This window comes from Pseudophryne corroboree, chromosome 6 (assembly GCF_028390025.1).
Source record: "Pseudophryne corroboree isolate aPseCor3 chromosome 6, aPseCor3.hap2, whole genome shotgun sequence".
Taxonomy (NCBI): Eukaryota; Metazoa; Chordata; class Amphibia; order Anura; family Myobatrachidae; genus Pseudophryne; species Pseudophryne corroboree.
Genome location: NC_086449.1, coordinates 161,283,105 through 161,300,552, shown reverse-complemented (window position 1 = coordinate 161,300,552; position 17,448 = coordinate 161,283,105). Strand labels below are relative to the sequence as shown.

The window sequence follows — 17,448 nt, the reverse complement described above, 5'->3', positions numbered from 1 at the left end:
AGCAGTCTGCGGTGCTGTGCTGACCTGACAGTGTCCAGCAGGTCCGTCATCAGTCATTACATAATAAATATATATAGTACCTGTCCGGCTGCAGTACTAGTGATATTATATTGATTTCATCTCATTATCAATAATTTATCATCCAGTCTAGACTCTATATTAGCAGCAGACACAGTACGTTAGTCCACGGCTGTAGCTACCTCTGTGTCGGCACTCGGCAGTCCATCCATAATTGTATACCACCTACCCGTGTTTTTTTTTTTTCTTTCTTCTTTGTACATACTACTATAGAGTATAGTAGCTTACTGTAGCAGTCTGCGGTGCTGCTGAGCTGACAGTGTCCAGCAGGTCCGTCATCAGTCATCATTACCTAATAAATATATTATCTACCTGTCCGGCTGCAGTACTAGTGATATTATATATACATACATATATATATATTGATTTCATCTCATTATCAATCATCCAGTCTATATTAGCAGCAGACACAGTACGGTAGTCCACGGCTGTAGCTACCTCTGTGTCGGCACTCGGCAGTCCATCCATAATTGTATACCACCTACCCGTGGTTTTTTCTTTTTCTTTCTTCTTTGTACATACTACTATAGTATAGTAGCTTACTGTAGCAGTCTGCGGTGCTGCTGAGCTGACAGTGTCCAGCAGGTCCGTCATCAGTCATCATTACCTAATAAATATATTATCTACCTGTCCGGCTGCAGTACTAGTGATATTATATATACATACATATATATATATATTGATTTCATCTCATTATCAATCATCCAGTCTATATTAGCAGCAGACACAGTACGTTAGTCCACGGCTGTAGCTACCTCTGTGTCGGCACTCGGCAGTCCATCCATAATTGTATACCACCTACCCGTGGTTTTTTTTTTCTTTCTTCTTTGTACATACTACTATAGTATAGTAGCTTACTGTAGCAGTCTGCGGTGCTGCTGAGCTGACAGTGTCCAGCAGGTCCGTCATCAGTCATCATTACCTAATAAATATATTATCTACCTGTCCGGCTGCAGTACTAGTGATATTATATATACATACATATATATATATTGATTTCATCTCATTATCATCCAGTCTATATTAGCAGCAGACACAGTACGGTAGTCCACGGCTGTAGCTACCTCTGTGTCGGCACTCGGCAGTCCATCCATAAGTATACTAGTATCCATCCATCTCCATTGTTTACCTGAGGTGCCTTTTAGTTGTGCCTATTAAAATATGGAGAACAAAAATGTTGAGGTTCCAAAATTAGGGAAAGATCAAGATCCACTTCCACCTCGTGCTGAAGCTGCTGCCACTAGTCATGGCCGAGACGATGAAATGCCAGCAACGTCGTCTGCCAAGGCCGATGCCCAATGTCATAGTACAGAGCATGTCAAATCCAAAACACCAAATATCAGTAAAAAAAGGACTCCAAAACCTAAAATAAAATTGTCGGAGGAGAAGCGTAAACTTGCCAATATGCCATTTACCACACGGAGTGGCAAGGAACGGCTGAGGCCCTGGCCTATGTTCATGGCTAGTGGTTCAGCTTCACATGAGGATGGAAGCACTCAGCCTCTCGCTAGAAAACTGAAAAGACTCAAGCTGGCAAAAGCACCGCAAAGAACTGTGCGTTCTTCGAAATCCCAAATCCACAAGGAGAGTCCAATTGTGTCGGTTGCGATGCCTGACCTTCCCAACACTGGACGTGAAGAGCATGCGCCTTCCACCATTTGCACGCCCCCTGCAAGTGCTGGAAGGAGCACCCGCAGTCCAGTTCCTGATAGTCAGATTGAAGATGTCAGTGTTGAAGTACACCAGGATGAGGAGGATATGGGTGTTGCTGGCGCTGGGGAGGAAATTGACCAGGAGGATTCTGATGGCGAGGTGGTTTGTTTAAGTCAGGCACCCGGGGAGACACCTGTTGTCCGTGGGAGGAATAGGGCCATTGACATGCCTGGTCAAAATACAAAAAAAATCAGCTCTTCGGTGTGGAAGTATTTCACCAGAAATGCGGACAACATTTGTCAAGCCGTGTGTTGCCTTTGTCAAGCTGTAATAAGTAGGGGTAAGGATGTTAACCACCTCGGAACATCCTCCCTTATACGTCACCTGCAGCGCATTCATAATAAGTCAGTGACAAGTTCAAAAACTTTGGGTGACAGCGGAAGCAGTCCACTGACCAGTAAATCCCTTCCTCTTGTAACCAAGCTCACGCAAACCACCCCACCAACTCCCTCAGTGTCAATTTCCTCCTTACCCAGGAATGCCAATAGTCCTGCAGGCCATGTCACTGGCAATTCTGACGAGTCCTCTCCTGCCTGGGATTCCTCCGATGCATCTTTGAGTGTAATGCCTACTGCTGCTGGCGCTGCTGTTGTTGCTGCTGGGAGTCGATCGTCATCCCAGAGGGGAAGTCGTAAGCCCACTTGTACTACTTCCAGTAAGCAATTGACTGTCCAACAGTCCTTTGCGAGGAAGATGAAATATCACAGCAGTCATCCTGCTGCAAAGCGGATAACTGAGGCCTTGACAACTATGTTGGTGTTAGACGTGCGTCAGGTATCCGCCGTTAGTTCACAGGGAACTAGACAATTTATTGAGGCAGTGTGCCCCCGTTACCAAATACCATCTAGGTTCCACTTCTCTAGGCAGGCGATACCGAGAATGTACACGGACGTCAGAAAAAGACTCACCAGTGTCCTAAAAAATGCAGTTGTACCCAATGTCCACTTAACCACGGACATGTGGACAAGTGGAGCAGGGCAGGGTCAGGACTATATGACTGTGACAGCCCACTGGGTAGATGTATGGACTCCCGCCGCAAGAACAGCAGCGGCGGCACCAGTAGCAGCATCTCGCAAACGCCAACTCTTTCCTAGGCAGGCTACGCTTTGTATCACCGCTTTCCAGAATACACACACAGCTGAAAACCTCTTACGGCAACTGAGGAAGATCATCAGGAATGGCTTACCCCAATTGCACTCTCCTGTGGATTTGTGGCATCGGACAACGCCAGCAATATTGTGTGTGCATTAAATCTGGGCAAATTCCAGCACGTCCCATGTTTTGCACATACCTTGAATTTGGTGGTGCAGAATTATTTAAAAAACGACAGGGGCGTGCAAGAGATGCTGTCGGTGGCCAGAAGAATTGCGGGACACTTTCGGCGTACAGGCACCACGTACAGAAGACTGGAGCACCACCAAAAACTACTGAACCTGCCCTGCCATCATCTGAAGCAAGAAGTGGTAACGAGGTGGAATTCAACCCTCTATATGCTTCAGAGGTTGGAGGAGCAGCAAAAGGCCATTCAAGCCTATACAATTGAGCACGATATAGGAGGTGGAATGCACCTGTCTCAAGCGCAGTGGAGAATGATTTCAACGTTGTGCAAGGTTCTGATGCCCTTTGAACTTGCCACACGTGAAGTCAGTTCAGACACTGCCAGCCTGAGTCAGGTCATTCCCCTCATCAGGCTTTTGCAGAAGAAGCTGGAGACATTGAAGGAGGAGCTAACACGGAGCGATTCCGCTAGGCATGTGGGACTTGTGGATGGAGCCCTTAATTCGCTTAACAAGGATTCACGGGTGGTCAATCTGTTGAAATCAGAGCACTACATTTTGGCCACCGTGCTCGATCCTAGATTTAAAGCCTACCTTGGATCTCTCTTTCCGGCAGACACAAGTCTGCTGGGGTTCAAAGACCTGCTGGTGACAAAATTGTCAAGTCAAGCGGAACGCGACCTGTCAACATCTCCTCCTTCACATTCTCCCGCAACTGGGGGTGCGAGGAAAAGGCTCAGAATTCCGAGCCCACCCGCTGGCGGTGATGCAGGGCAGTCTGGAGCGACTGCTGATGCTGACATCTGGTCCGGACTGAAGGACCTGACAACGATTACGGACATGTCGTCTACTGTCACTGCATATGATTCTCTCCCCATTGAAAGAATGGTGGAGGATTATATGAGTGACCGCATCCAAGTAGGCACGTCACACAGTCCGTACTTATACTGGCAGGAAAAAGAGGCAATTTGGAGGCCCTTGCACAAACTGGCTTTATTCTACCTAAGTTGCCCTCCCACAAGTGTGTACTCCGAAAGAGTGTTTAGTGCCGCCGCTCACCTTGTCAGCAATCGGCGTACGAGGTTACATCCAGAAAATGTGGAGAAGATGATGTTCATTAAAATGAATTATAATCAATTCCTCCGTGGAGACATTGACCAGCAGCAATTGCCTCCACAAAGTACACAGGGAGCTGAGATGGTGGATTCCAGTGGGGACGAATTGATAATCTGTGAGGAGGGGGATGTACACGGTGATATATCGGAGGATGATGATGAGGTGGACATCTTGCCTCTGTAGAGCCAGTTTGTGCAAGGAGAGATTAATTGCTTCTTTTTTGGTGGGGGTCCAAATCAACCCGTCATTTCAGTCACAGTCGTGTGGCAGACCCTGTCACTGAAATGATGGGTTGGTTAAAGTGTGCATGTCCTGTTTATACAACATAAGGGTGGGTGGGAGGGCCCAAGGACAATTCCATCTTGCACCTCTTTTTTCTTTAATTTTTCTTTGCGTCATGTGCTGTTTGTGGAATGTTTTTTGGAAGGGCCACTCCTAGATGGGCCCGGTGTTTGTGTCGGCCACTAGGGTCGCTTATCTTACTCACACAGCTACCTCATTGCGCCTCTTTTTTTCTTTGCGTCATGTGCTGTTTGGGGAGGGTTTTTTTGGAAGGGCCATCCTGCGTGACACTGCAGTGCCACTCCTAGATGGGCCCGATGTTTGTGTCGGCCACTAGGGTCGCTTATCTTACTCACACAGCTACCTCATTGCGCCTCTTTTTTTCTTTGCGTCATGTGCTGTTTGGGGAGTGTTTTTTGGAAGGGCCATCCTGCGTGACACTGCAGTGCCACTCCTAGATGGGCACGGTGTTTGTGTCGGCCACTAGGGTCGCTTATCTTACTCACACAGCTACCTCATTGCGCCTCTTTTTTTCTTTGCGTCATGTGCTGTTTGGGGAGGGTTTTTTGGAAGGGCCATCCTGCGTGACACTGCAGTGCCACTCCTAGATGGGCACGGTGTTTGTGTCGGCCACTAGGGTCGCTTATCTTACTCACACAGCTACCTCATTGCGCCTCTTTTTTTCTTTGCGTCATGTGCTGTTTGGGGAGTGTTTTTTGGAAGGGCCATCCTGCGTGACACTGCAGTGCCACTCCTAGATGGGCCCGGTGTTTGTGTCGGCCACTAGGGTCGCTTATCTTACTCACACAGCTACCTCATTGCGCCTCTTTTTTTCTTTGCGTCATGTGCTGTTTGGGGAGGGTTTTTTGGAAGGGCCATCCTGCGTGACACTGCAGTGCCACTCCTAGATGGGCACGGTGTTTGTGTCGGCCACTAGGGTCGCTTATCTTACTCACACAGCTACCTCATTGCGCCTCTTTTTTTCTTTGCGTCATGTGCTGTTTGGGGAGGGTTTTTTGGAAGGGCCATCCTGCGTGACACTGCAGTGCCACTCCTAGATGGGCCCGGTGTTTGTGTCGGCCACTAGGGTCGCTTATCTTACTCACACAGCTACCTCATTGCGCCTCTTTTTTTCTTTGCGTCATGTGCTGTTTGGGGAGGGTTTTTTGGAAGGGCCATCCTGCGTGACACTGCAGTGCCACTCCTAGATGGGCACTGTGTTTGTGTCGGCCACTAGGGTCGCTTATCTTACTCACACAGCTACCTCATTGCGCCTCTTTTTTTCTTTGCGTCATGTGCTGTTTGGGGAGGGTTTTTTGGAAGGGCCATCCTGCGTGACACTGCAGTGCCACTCCTAGATGGGCCCGGTGTTTGTGTCGGCCACTAGGGTCGCTTATCTTACTCACACAGCTACCTCATTGCGCCTCTTTTTTTCTTTGCGTCATGTGCTGTTTGGGGAGTGTTTTTTGGAAGGGCCATCCTGCGTGACACTGCAGTGCCACTCCTAGATGGGCACGGTGTTTGTGTCGGCCACTAGGGTCGCTTAGCTTAGTCATCCAGCGACCTAGGTGCAAATTTTAGGACTAAAAATAATGGTGTGAGGTATTCAGAATAGACTGAAATAGTGGAAATTATGGTTTTTGAGGTTAATAATACTTTGGGATCAAAATGACCCCCAAATTCTATGATTTAAGCTGTTTTTTAAAAAAAACACCCGAATCCAAAACACACCCGAATCCGACAAAAAAAATTCGGTGAGGTTTTGCCAAAACGCGGTCGAACCCAAAACACGGCCGCAGAACCGAACCCAAAACCCAAAAAATTTCAAGTGCACATCTCTAGAGCAAAGTGTAGGGAAACGGTCTGCACAGACTAGGATAGAGCAAATGGACATTATCTAACACTAGTCGCCAGTCTGTCAAGATGACAGAACAACATAACAGTAATGTCAGTAATGTCTTAATATATGATTGGTGTCACCTGTGTTGAACTATTTAATTGATGAGAAAGGTGTTTCAACACAGGTGATTGCAATAATAAATTAAGAGAGAAGTCCAGGTAGAGAGCATTTTGTCCCTCCTGGAATGGGCCATGTTGGGAGGTATAGATGATGTATATTAAATTTAAACCAATGGTGTATATTACATTTAAAGTTTAAGCTAATAGAGGGAAAAATAGTCATGTCAATGTGCTCTTGCTGTGGGGGTCCCCCTGACAAAAGGGGGCCCGGGGTACAGTATGCCCTGCATCCCCACCTTAATCTGGCTATGGGTTACAGGGGTACTTGTAGTGCAACATACTATAAACTGGGGACACTATGTCATAATGTCTACTGGCAGCCCTTCAATGTGACATAATATGAACTAGGGTATTACTATGGTTCATAAAATAAACTAGGGCACTACTGTGGGGTATAACATTGACAAAGGCACTACTATAGTTTAGAAAATTAATTAGTGCACTATTATGGGGCATAAGATTAACCGCTGCTGCGGAGAGGTGTCATTCTAAAAGCATTGGGACAGGGGCCCCTTCAGAATTTTGCTATGGGGCCCAGGAAGCTTTGGCTACACCCTTGTGACAGCAAGACATGCTCTAATGATGGGCAGACGTTTGTGGGTTACCTGCTAATATCAGCAAATGTTGGCCTGAGTATGTTAATATCCCTGGGAATCTTGCTCTTAACTGGATCTCCTGCTACCATATAGAACTTTTGTTATAATTTTCTGAGGGCCAGAAACCACTTTAAGTACTAAGGGTCTGATTCAGAGGCGGACGCAATGCCGCCGTTTGCGCAGTTAAGCAATTTTTTTTTTAACTGTGCATTTGCCATAGTCGCACTGCACATGCACAACGGATGAAGTGAGGATCTATACACAAAGTGCGTGACAGGTCCAGTAGTGACAATTTGTGGGCGGTAACGGGGTGGCTACAAGACGCAGGCATGTTGTGACCGCTTTAGTAGTGTGTATGAGCCTGCGACTGTGAATTTGTATGCAGTTGTAAAGGCTTCCGGCTACTTACCTGCAGCGGACATTCCGAGCAAAAATAAGGTTGTCCAGAGGTCCCATGGTGCATCTGTGTGCGCAAGTGTGGGTCAGAGACACCATCAGTGTCAGTAACATATTTTTGCAGATCCCCTGCGTCTACAAACTCAGTTGCGAAGCCAACTGCATCCACTTCTGAATCAGGCAATAAGTCTGGACTACCGTATATTGACTAAGCCAGACTCTGTATCTGTTCTTTTCTAGCCAAGAAATATACAGTTTTCATCTAAAATGAATGGCATTAGAGCAGAAGAACAACATTTTCTATTTGTCTGTTGTGAAAAATTATAGTATCCATGTAAATATTTACAGTAGTTAAATTAATACAAGTGACTTTCAATTATTGTTATTAACAGTTTCTTATATAGCGCGGCATATTACGTTGAGCTTTACAATTGGAACAGTAATAGAACAAAACTGGGTAAAAACAGACAGACACAGAGAGTGGTAGGAAGGAATGATTTGCAGTAGACACCAACGATGAAATGGCACAACATAATAAAAGCCTAATAGTGCATTATATAGTATTATACATTACATTATCTAGACAGATTTGCTTTTTTTAAAGAAAAAAAAAACCACGGCCTGTAACATGGCATTTAGGAGCTGGCACTTTATCTCCGTCCACTTTATCTCTTTCTAAGGCTTAATACATACAGCCTGATTCATGTTTATAAGTAAAGCAAAGCAAGCAACTATGAGGGTAATTCAGACCTGATCGTAGCAGCAAATTTGTTATCAACTGGGCAAAACCATGTGCACTGCAGGGGAGGCAGATATAATATTTGCAGAGAGAGTTAGATTTGGGTGGGTTATTTTGTTTCTGTGCAGGGTAAATACTGGCTGCCTTATTTTTACACTGCAATTTAGATTTCAGTTTGAAGTTGAACACACCCCACCCAAATCTAACTCTCTCTGCACACGTTATATCTGCCCCCCCAGCAGTGCACATGGTTTTGCCCAACTGCTAACAAATTTGCTGCTACGATCAGGTCTGAATTACCCCCTATGTGTTTGGAACAAACCATGTTTCAATGCAAGGGGAGCAAACACATTTAGATTTCTCCTATGCAGGGTAAATACTGGCTGCTTTTGCATGTAGCCCACAAATGCTAGACTTTATTTTTCCACTGCAATTTAGATTTCAGTTTGAACACACCCCACCCAAATCTAACTCTCTCTGCACGTTACATCTGCCCCACCTGCAATATGGTTTTGCATTTTTGCTTTACTTACAAACATGAACTAGGCCCATAGACCCCGTAAACTCTTAACTGCAAACCCATTATCCAGACTATTAGAAATAATTAGTAGCTGCTTTTCTGTAATGATGTAATGTACACTGATAAGCGCACTGAGAGTTTCCATCTATAGCTACGATACTGTGCTGAGTATGTACAAAGCACACATGCTATGGTATATCGTACACGTATATACATACATGCAATACAAACAGATGGCATAATAAGTTAAATGGATTATTTACCTATTCTCCCAAAATCAGGTTTCAGGGAGAATTCCCAGTTTCTTGGTAGTTTCAATGACATGGTAATGAAGCAGTGAGGGATATGTCTCCCAGCTGTCTGTCTGTCTGTCTGTCACCCACTTCTTACCCACCACGTAAAGCGAAAGGCTGCATGGTAATAGACAAGTCTTCCTCTTCCTGCTTCACTCAGCAGGTAAAACCCTGCACAATGCACTGACAGCCGCCAACATACATGGCTTCCAAGGGGCTTCAGCCTGTTGGGTATTTCTTGCCGGGGACACGGAGCTCACCTAAAGTCCATCCATATAGGTTTATGGTTTGCTCCAACAAGAAACACAAAGAAAAATATGACGATTCAGTCTGATAGTTGCTCTTGCTCACATTTGAGGAAGTTGTGGGCATTTTGTGAAAACATTTCTCAAAGAGAAAAAAAAAAAAGCATTGTGCTACAGAGGCTGCGTAATCCTATATGACAGTGTACGAGAGCCAGTAAGTGTATGACTGTTACAAGAAATGCAAATACTTTTGGCATGTCTATATCATCTGTAGATAAGATAATGTAATCTTGTACTGTACAGATGCATGGAACAGTGGGGGAGATGTATTAGAATCAGAATCAGAATCAGCTTTATTGGCCAGGTATACTTACGTATACTAGGAATTTGTCTTCGGTTTGCTATACAACAGCCAAGTAGGTAGCAGGTGTGTGTGTGTGTGGAGGGGGGGCAAGTAAAGTTACACAGATAGGTATACCGTAGGGACACAAGTGAGTTACATGTACGTCTAGTCAGTCAATGTTCAGGAGTTCAGCAGGCGGACAGCTTGGGGAAAGAAACTTTTGAGGCTTCTGGTGGATCTGGCGGGGACAGCCCTGTAACGCCTGCCTGAAGGAAGCAAGTTAAACATGCTGTGGCCGGGGTGTAGCTGGTCTTTTACTATCTTCATTGCCCGCTTTTTAGCTCTGGACAAGTACAGGTCCTGGACTGAGGGAAGGTCGGCCCCGATGATCTTCTCTGCGGTTCTGACCACCTTTTGGAGCCTGCATATGTCCCTCGCGCTGGCGGAGCTGTACCATACGAGTATCGAGGAGCACAGTACCGACTCCACAATCGCGGAGTAGAAGAGGAGCAGGAGCTTCTGTGGGATGTTGAACTTCCTTAGTTGCCTGAGGAAGAACAACCTCTGCTGCGCTTTCCCAACAGTGGCGTCAGTGTTGGACCCCCATTTAAGGTCCCTGGAGATTGTGGTCCCTAGAAACTTGAAGGAGTCCACTAGCGATACCACACTGTCAGCAATCGTTAGCGGAGGTGCACTAGATGACTTCTTCCTGAAGTCCACTATCATCTCGACAGTTTTGAGGGGGTTGAGGTCAAGGTTGTTGTGGATGCACCACTGGGCCAGCCGGTCTACTTCCCGTCTATAGGCCGATTCGTCCCCATCCTTGATGAGGCCGATGACGGTGGTGTCATCGGCGAATTTGATGATCCTTACTGATTGCGCCTCTGAGGTACAGTCATTTGTGTACAGGGAGAAGAGCAGGGGTGAGAGGACACAGCCCTGAGGGGCCCCTGTACTGATGGACCGCGCTTGAGAGGTGAATTTCCCCGCTTTCACCACCTGTGTCCTATCTGTCAGGAAGTCTATTATCCAGGAACAGGTAGCTTCTGGGACTCCTAGGCGAAGTAATTTGGGGTGGAGGATGCTGGGGACAATTGTATTGAAGGCCGAGCTGAAATCGACAAACAGGACCCTCGCGTAGGTACCGGGAATGTCTAGGTGCTGTAGAATGTAGTGCAGGCCCAGGTTGACTGCATCCTCGACACACCGATTCGAGCGATAGGCGAACTGCAGGGGGTCCAGTTGGGGGCCAGTCACAGTTTTCAGGTGATTCAAAACCAGACGCTCGAACGTTTTCATGACCACAGACGTCAGTGCTATCGGCCTGTAGTCGTTCAGGTTCGTGATAGTGGGTTTCTTGGGGACCGGGACTATAGTAGACCTTTTGAGGCAGGAAGGGACTTTCTGTAGCTCCAGCGATTTATTGAAGATCTTGGTGAATATGGGGGCGAGCTGACCCGCACATGCTCTTAGGGCAGATGGTGACACTCCGTCAGGACCCGGAGCTTTCCTGGTTTTGGTCCTTTTGAACAATGCCTCCACCTCTTCTTGGGTGACTTGCAGTGCCTGGGGTTGGCCGTCGGTGTTCGGGGCATCGTAGAGGTGATTGTTTGGGTTGCAGGGGACTTCTTTTGCGAACCTGCAATAAAAGTGGTTCAGTTCATCTGCAAGGTCTTGGTGCATGGCGGTGGACTTTGATGTTTTCCTATAGTTGGTTATGGATTGCATTCCTTTCCATACAGATACGGGGTCATTGGTGGAGAGATCGTTTGTCAGCTTGTCCGAGAACCGCTTTTTTGCTAGCCTAATTCCTTTAGTCAGAGAGTTCCTAGTACGGTTGTATAGTGCTCTGTCACCGCTGCTATAGGCCTCCTCTTTGGCTTGACGAAGTTGCCTGAGCTGGGCATTGAACCAGGGCTTGTTGTTGTTGTAAATGCGGTAAGTCTTGGTAGGTACACACATGTCCTCACAGTAGCTGATGTAGGATGTGACAGTGTCTGTCAAGTCATTCAGGTCGGTTGCCGAGGCTTCAAAGACCCCCCATTCCGTGCAGTCAAAGCAGGCCTGGAGCTTCATCTTGGCCTCATTGGTCCATTTCTTGACAGTCTTAATGACAGGCTTAACTGCTCTCAGCTTCTGTGTATAGGTAGGGAGTAGGTGGACGAGGCAGTGGTCAGATAGGCCAAGTGCAGCACGCGGGATAGACCGGAAGGCAGACTTGAGGGTAGTGTAGCAGTGATCAAGGGTGCGCCCTTCCCTAGTGGGACACGTGACTTGTTGTTTGTACTTAGGTAGCTCCTTGCTCAGGTTAGTTCTGTTGAAGTCACCCAGTACTATAAGCAGAGAGTCTGGGTGTTTTTGTTCTATGTCGGATATACATATGGCCAGGTGGTGCAGGGCTTCGTTCGCGCAGGCGAGGGGGGGGATGTAAACTCCCACAAGGACAATTGAGGCAAATTCCCGGGGGGAATAGAAGGGGTTGCAGTTGATACTCAGCATCTCCAGGTGAGGGCTGCATGATTTGCCTATGATCGTGACATTGGTGCACCATCCGTCGTTGATGTAGAAGCAGATGCCACCACCCTTCGTTTTTCCTGAGAGAACCTTGGAGCGATCGGCCCTGAAGAGACTGAAGCCCGGCAGAGACATCGGGTTGGAGAAGTTGTCCATGGCAAACAATGAGCTTTGAAGTAACATTTATCAAGTGCATTCTATAAAATGATACGTAGCTGCTGATTGCTACTGCACTGACTCACTTCTCCACTCTTTTCACTGCTACCCTATTGAAAGATACAGTACTATTGAGTCTATGCACTAAGCCTTGGAGAGAGATAAAGTGGACAGAGACAACAGGGTCTATTCATGAAGCAGTGAAAAGAGCAGAGAAGTGAGCCTGTGGAGAAGTTGCCCATGGCAACCAATCAGCTGCTCCATACAATTGTATAGTATGCAAATTCTAAATGTTACTTCAATGCTGATTGGTTGCCATGGGCAACTTCTCCAGCGGCTCACTTCTCCACACTTTTCACTGCTTCATGAATAGACCCCAGAGTATCAGCCAATCAGCTCCTAATTGCCATGTTACAGGCTGGGTTTGAAATATGACAGTTGGAGCTGACTGGCTGGTGCGTTATCACCTTCCACTTATCACTTCTCCATGCTTAATACATCTGCCCCGTTATCGCCGTCCACTTTATCACTCTCCAAGGCTTAGAACATAGGGGGACATTTACTAAGCAGTGATAAGAGCGGAGAAGTGAGCCAGTAGAGAAGTTGCCCCATCAACCAACCAGCAGCTCTGTATAATTTTATAGTATGCAAATTAGAGATGTTACGTCAGTGCTGATTGGTTGCCATGGGCAACTTCTCCACTGGCTCACTTCTCTGCTCTTATCACTGCTTAGTAAATGTCCCCCATAGACACCTATATTGGTGGTCATATTTACAGTTGAACACAAGGCAGCTGTAAATGTACCCGCAATGCACGCACAGAGCGAAGGGGGGAGATATATCAAGCTGTGTAAAGTGTGGGGAAGTGGATGAGTGGAGAAGTTGCCCATACTGTAGCAACTAATAAGCTATGGGGTAACATTTGTCAAATACATTCTAAAAAATGTACAAGCCGTGGGCAACACCTCCACTTCTCCACTCTTAGCACTGCTTGGTACATTTCCCCTTAAATGTGTATATTCACTGGTATGTGTGCACTTGCAGCAGCCTAATCTCTTGAGCAAACAATCCAACATAAACCGGTGTATTTACACACAGGCACATCCCTGCGGAGCCCTCACTGAGCTTAGAAGTCTATTTACTAAGCCTTAGATGGAGTTAAAGTGCACAGAGATAAAGTGCTAGCCAATCAGCTCCTAAACTGTCATTTTTCAAACCCAGTCTGTGACATAGCAGTTAGGAGCTGATTGGCTGGTACTTTATCTCCGTTCAAAGTTTAGTAAATAGACCCCTTAGTCTGTGCGAGAACGCTGCTATACAGCCCCGTTACGTCTACTCAGGCACAAGAGGAGATGGGTGGTCTTCAGTATGCCGGCTGTCGGGATCCCGGCGCACAGTATACCGGTGCCGGGATCCCGACAGCCGGCATACCGACACTTATTCTCCCTCGTGGGGGTCCACGACCCCCCCCCTGGAGGGAGAATAAAATAGCGTGGCGCGCGTAACGCGCCACCGTGCCCGTAGCGTGGCGAGCCCGCAAGGGGCTCATTTGCGCTCGCCACACTGTCGGTAAGCCGGCGGTCGGGCTCCCGGCGCCGGTATGCTGGTCGTCGGGAGCCCGACCGCCGGCATACCATAGTGAATCCGAGGAGATGACCCTGAGATACATTTGTGGTGCAAAACACACAAAATGCGCTCCCTAAACGGACTTGTGTTCACTTCTGCAGCCGCCCCTGAGTGTATACCGTGACAAACAGGGTAGTTTGTCCAAGTCTCTTGTGAGAGACTTTAGCGCCCTCTCTTTGAGATTGCATCCTTCTGGAAAGACTGGGTTAATTTCTCCACACAAACTACACATACAGTGCGCGCACACGTGCATAACAGGGTGACTAATTAGAAGGTAGTGTTTGGGGAGGAGGCTTTAAAAGACTGTTTGGAGTTGTGGTCAGGACGACCAATGCTGGACCAGCTGGCCGGTCACTAGGTAAGTGACTAGTGTACAGCCAGTGACAGGGTCGCGGAAACACTCTGCTGAAGTGACACTGGAACCACAAACGACACTGTTTTGTGCCACCCTGACAATTTGGTGACTAAACTACAGACCAGTGGTTTAACAAATACCTGTGTGGACATCCGATCATTACCATATGTGCCACAATATGCTTCACTTTACTAACTACAATAACGTAACTGTCCACTGAATCACAGAATATATGGTCACCATTATTGGAAATCTGTTTTTACTCTACTGCATTGTAGGACCTTAAACTGAGCTAAGGCAACTGAGACTTGGGATACTAGTTTTCCTACTGCAGGCATTCCTAACCTGCACTGTTAGTGTGCCTTGAGGACCGTGGTTAGAAATGCCTGTCCTAGTGTATAGAGCAGGCATTCCCAACCACGGTCCTCAAGGCACACCAACAGTGCAGGTTTTAGTGATATCCAGGCTTGAACACACTTAATTAGTAGCTCAGTTATTTTGATTTAACCATCTGTGCTGTAGCCTGGATATCACTAAAACCTGCACCGTTGGCGTGCCTTGAGGACCATGGTTGGGAATGCCTGGTATAGGGAGAAGACTATAGACAGCGGTGGATGAAGAAGTGAACACATCTGAACAACAGACAGACTGAAGCGGATGAGCTATGACACTGTAGGGAAAGCTGGGAGATACCTCCAGGTCAGGGTCCACCTAGGTAGCTGTGTTTAGACCTAAATAGAAGCACTTGTGCCAAGCACTAGGTGGTGCATTTCTAGTGATGGCTAGCTTACAAACACTAGGAGACAGGGTTAGACTTTCTGCCACGAATATCAAAATGAATGTACCATCAATGATAGTTCCTCCTCCTTTCATTGTTTTCATACAAAGGGCAATGAGATAAAATGGAGAGATAAAGTACCAGCCAATCAGCTCCTAACTGCCATGTTACAGCTGTGTTTGAAAAATGATAGGAGCGGATCAGTTGGTACATTCTCTCTCTCCAAGCTTTGATATCTAAGCCCCCACAGTGTCTTAAAGCATCAATCCCAAAGTAGCTCCTTCTTTGCACATATCCAATGCCTTCCAAATAGGCCTTTTTAAAGCCACTTAAGACAAGATGTACCAAAGTGATTTTGCAGTATATTCTCAGAAATCTGCAGTTTTCCACATCAATTTAGCGGATCCCCCCCCCCCCCCCTCCCATATCAGGGTCCGCAGCAGATGTCCAAATTTTCCTCTGCAATTCCTTGGCACAGCAGTCCCCATAGATTCTATGAGGCTGAGATCTGGTAGAATGTATCAAGCTGGGCTATCACCTTCGGGAAGCTCTACGTTAGCTGCTGCTCGCACACCTGGATAGCCAAGCACGTGCATTACACTTCCCCAACTGGAAACCATTACATTGCTGGGACAGCTAGTTATTGGGTACCTGTCCCGGCAAAATTTGGACAATGCATTTCAATATGGTATATGAATATGAAATGCTGGTAAAGCAGCGATGACTGAGGGAAATTACTAACTTTATTGTGATTATTGATACAGCGCCCCCTAATCTTAATCATTTCACTTTTTGAGAGGACCTTCCCTGAGCCCTACAATCTCTGTGGACAATAAACATGAATATGAAAATAGTCACGCCCCAGATTCCAAAATCGTCTGCGTCAAATTATTGCATTTAGTGGAAGGGTTCAGCCCTAAAGAAAGCTGTTGGGTCAATGAATCCGGTGCTCACACTCACCCCATGAAGCTGTCTAGTAGTCAGAGAGTAGTACTATAATGACTCAGACCTTGTGTTCAAATCCTTTGAGAGATGTGTCACTGTTGGTCTTCTCTCACCAGTGTTCCAGATGGATAGCATCGCACCTTAGGTGTGCATGGCTGGTTAGTCACTCTCAGTGATGAATGAGCACTTACCTAGACCTTACCCGTGCCATGTCTCTCCTTTCCTTCATACTGCAAGCTCCAGCACAGCACAGAGATTTCGCAATGTTTGGTTTCTTTTCTCAGTCTCCGTTTTTATTTCAGAATGCATTACACCATGCACAGAAATGTTTGGAAAGCCCTAGTGAAATGAAGCTGCTTACAGGTGTTAAACAGTAAGCTATGTAATTGTAATACAGGCAGCAGATGTCTGGCAATTATTCTCTTTAGCCAGCAATCAGATGTACAATTTCTATTAATTTTATTGTATTCCGTTCTTCGCGGTGGCATATCTGTTATGGAACCAGCCACTGTGCCTCCCATGCAGTGCAGCGGATCCCTATGCCTACAACTGGTTCTAAATGCATTGTTTAAGAAGCTGCATCGACACAGCCTCACTGAACCTACTGAGAATGTGCCCCTTACAAACCAGTAAAGATTTCACAGTAGTAAATGTAGATTACAGAAATGCGCACATCTCAGCAATGCCCATACACTATGCTGTGTCGCATGCTCAGTGCAACCTCACACAAGGTAAGCTCTGCAATCAGGCATACATGCCACTCTCCAGCCACCCCCTAGTGTGAGTGTATATGGTTCTAGCTTTACATTATAGACCAGTTGTTTCCAACCGCTATGCCGCGGGCCGCCAGCAGTTGCCTGATGTGCCTCCAGAGATGCGCGGCCAGACATCAGAGATTATGGCTCGGGCAGCGCTTGTGTTGCGGCGTGACTCATAGCTCATGCAGGCACGTTGACTTCCCGTCCAACTGCAGCCTGAGTGCCAGCCAAGCGGTGCTCCTCACAGCTCCGCGCTGCTCCTCATGGCCATAAAAAATCTCCCTGGCCACCACTGAGGAAATCTACTCATTCTGGTCGGGGGCCAGTGTATTTTTGTTTATTTAATTGCTGTGGGGGCCAATGTGTTTGTTTTATTATTTTGGGGGTTAATGTGTTTGATAACTGTGGGGACCAATACATTTTGTTACTGTGGGTCCAATTTGTATTACTCTGGGGGCCAATGTGTGTATTTTTTTTTCTGGTGGGGGCCAATGTGTGTTTGGGTTTTTTTCCTCGTTGGGGACTGATGGTATGCATGGCAATTTTAAAGTCTTGTTTGTTGTGCTGCAAGTTGAGAAAGGTTAAAAAACACCGGTATAGACTTATGCAGGGAGTTAAACATAAACTGTACCTGAAATCACTCCTATAGGAGGATGAAATCCAATACTCTCCCATCAGGTTCAGTTACCTTCCACCTCA

General features: G+C 46.7%; 1 protein-coding gene across 1 annotated transcript in view; it reads right to left on the bottom strand.

The window, feature by feature from the left end:
• The window catches only part of ARHGAP25 (Rho GTPase activating protein 25), a 134,017-nt gene extending 124,696 nt beyond the window's left edge, over positions 1-9,321 (bottom strand). Inside the window, exon 1 of the mRNA XM_063932059.1 lies at positions 9,000-9,321. Within this exon, the coding sequence (XP_063788129.1) occupies positions 9,000-9,060 (61 nt within the window). The 5' untranslated portion in view covers positions 9,061-9,321. The remainder of the gene's footprint in view (positions 1-8,999) is intronic.
• Between the last annotated feature and the right edge of the window lie 8,127 nt (positions 9,322-17,448).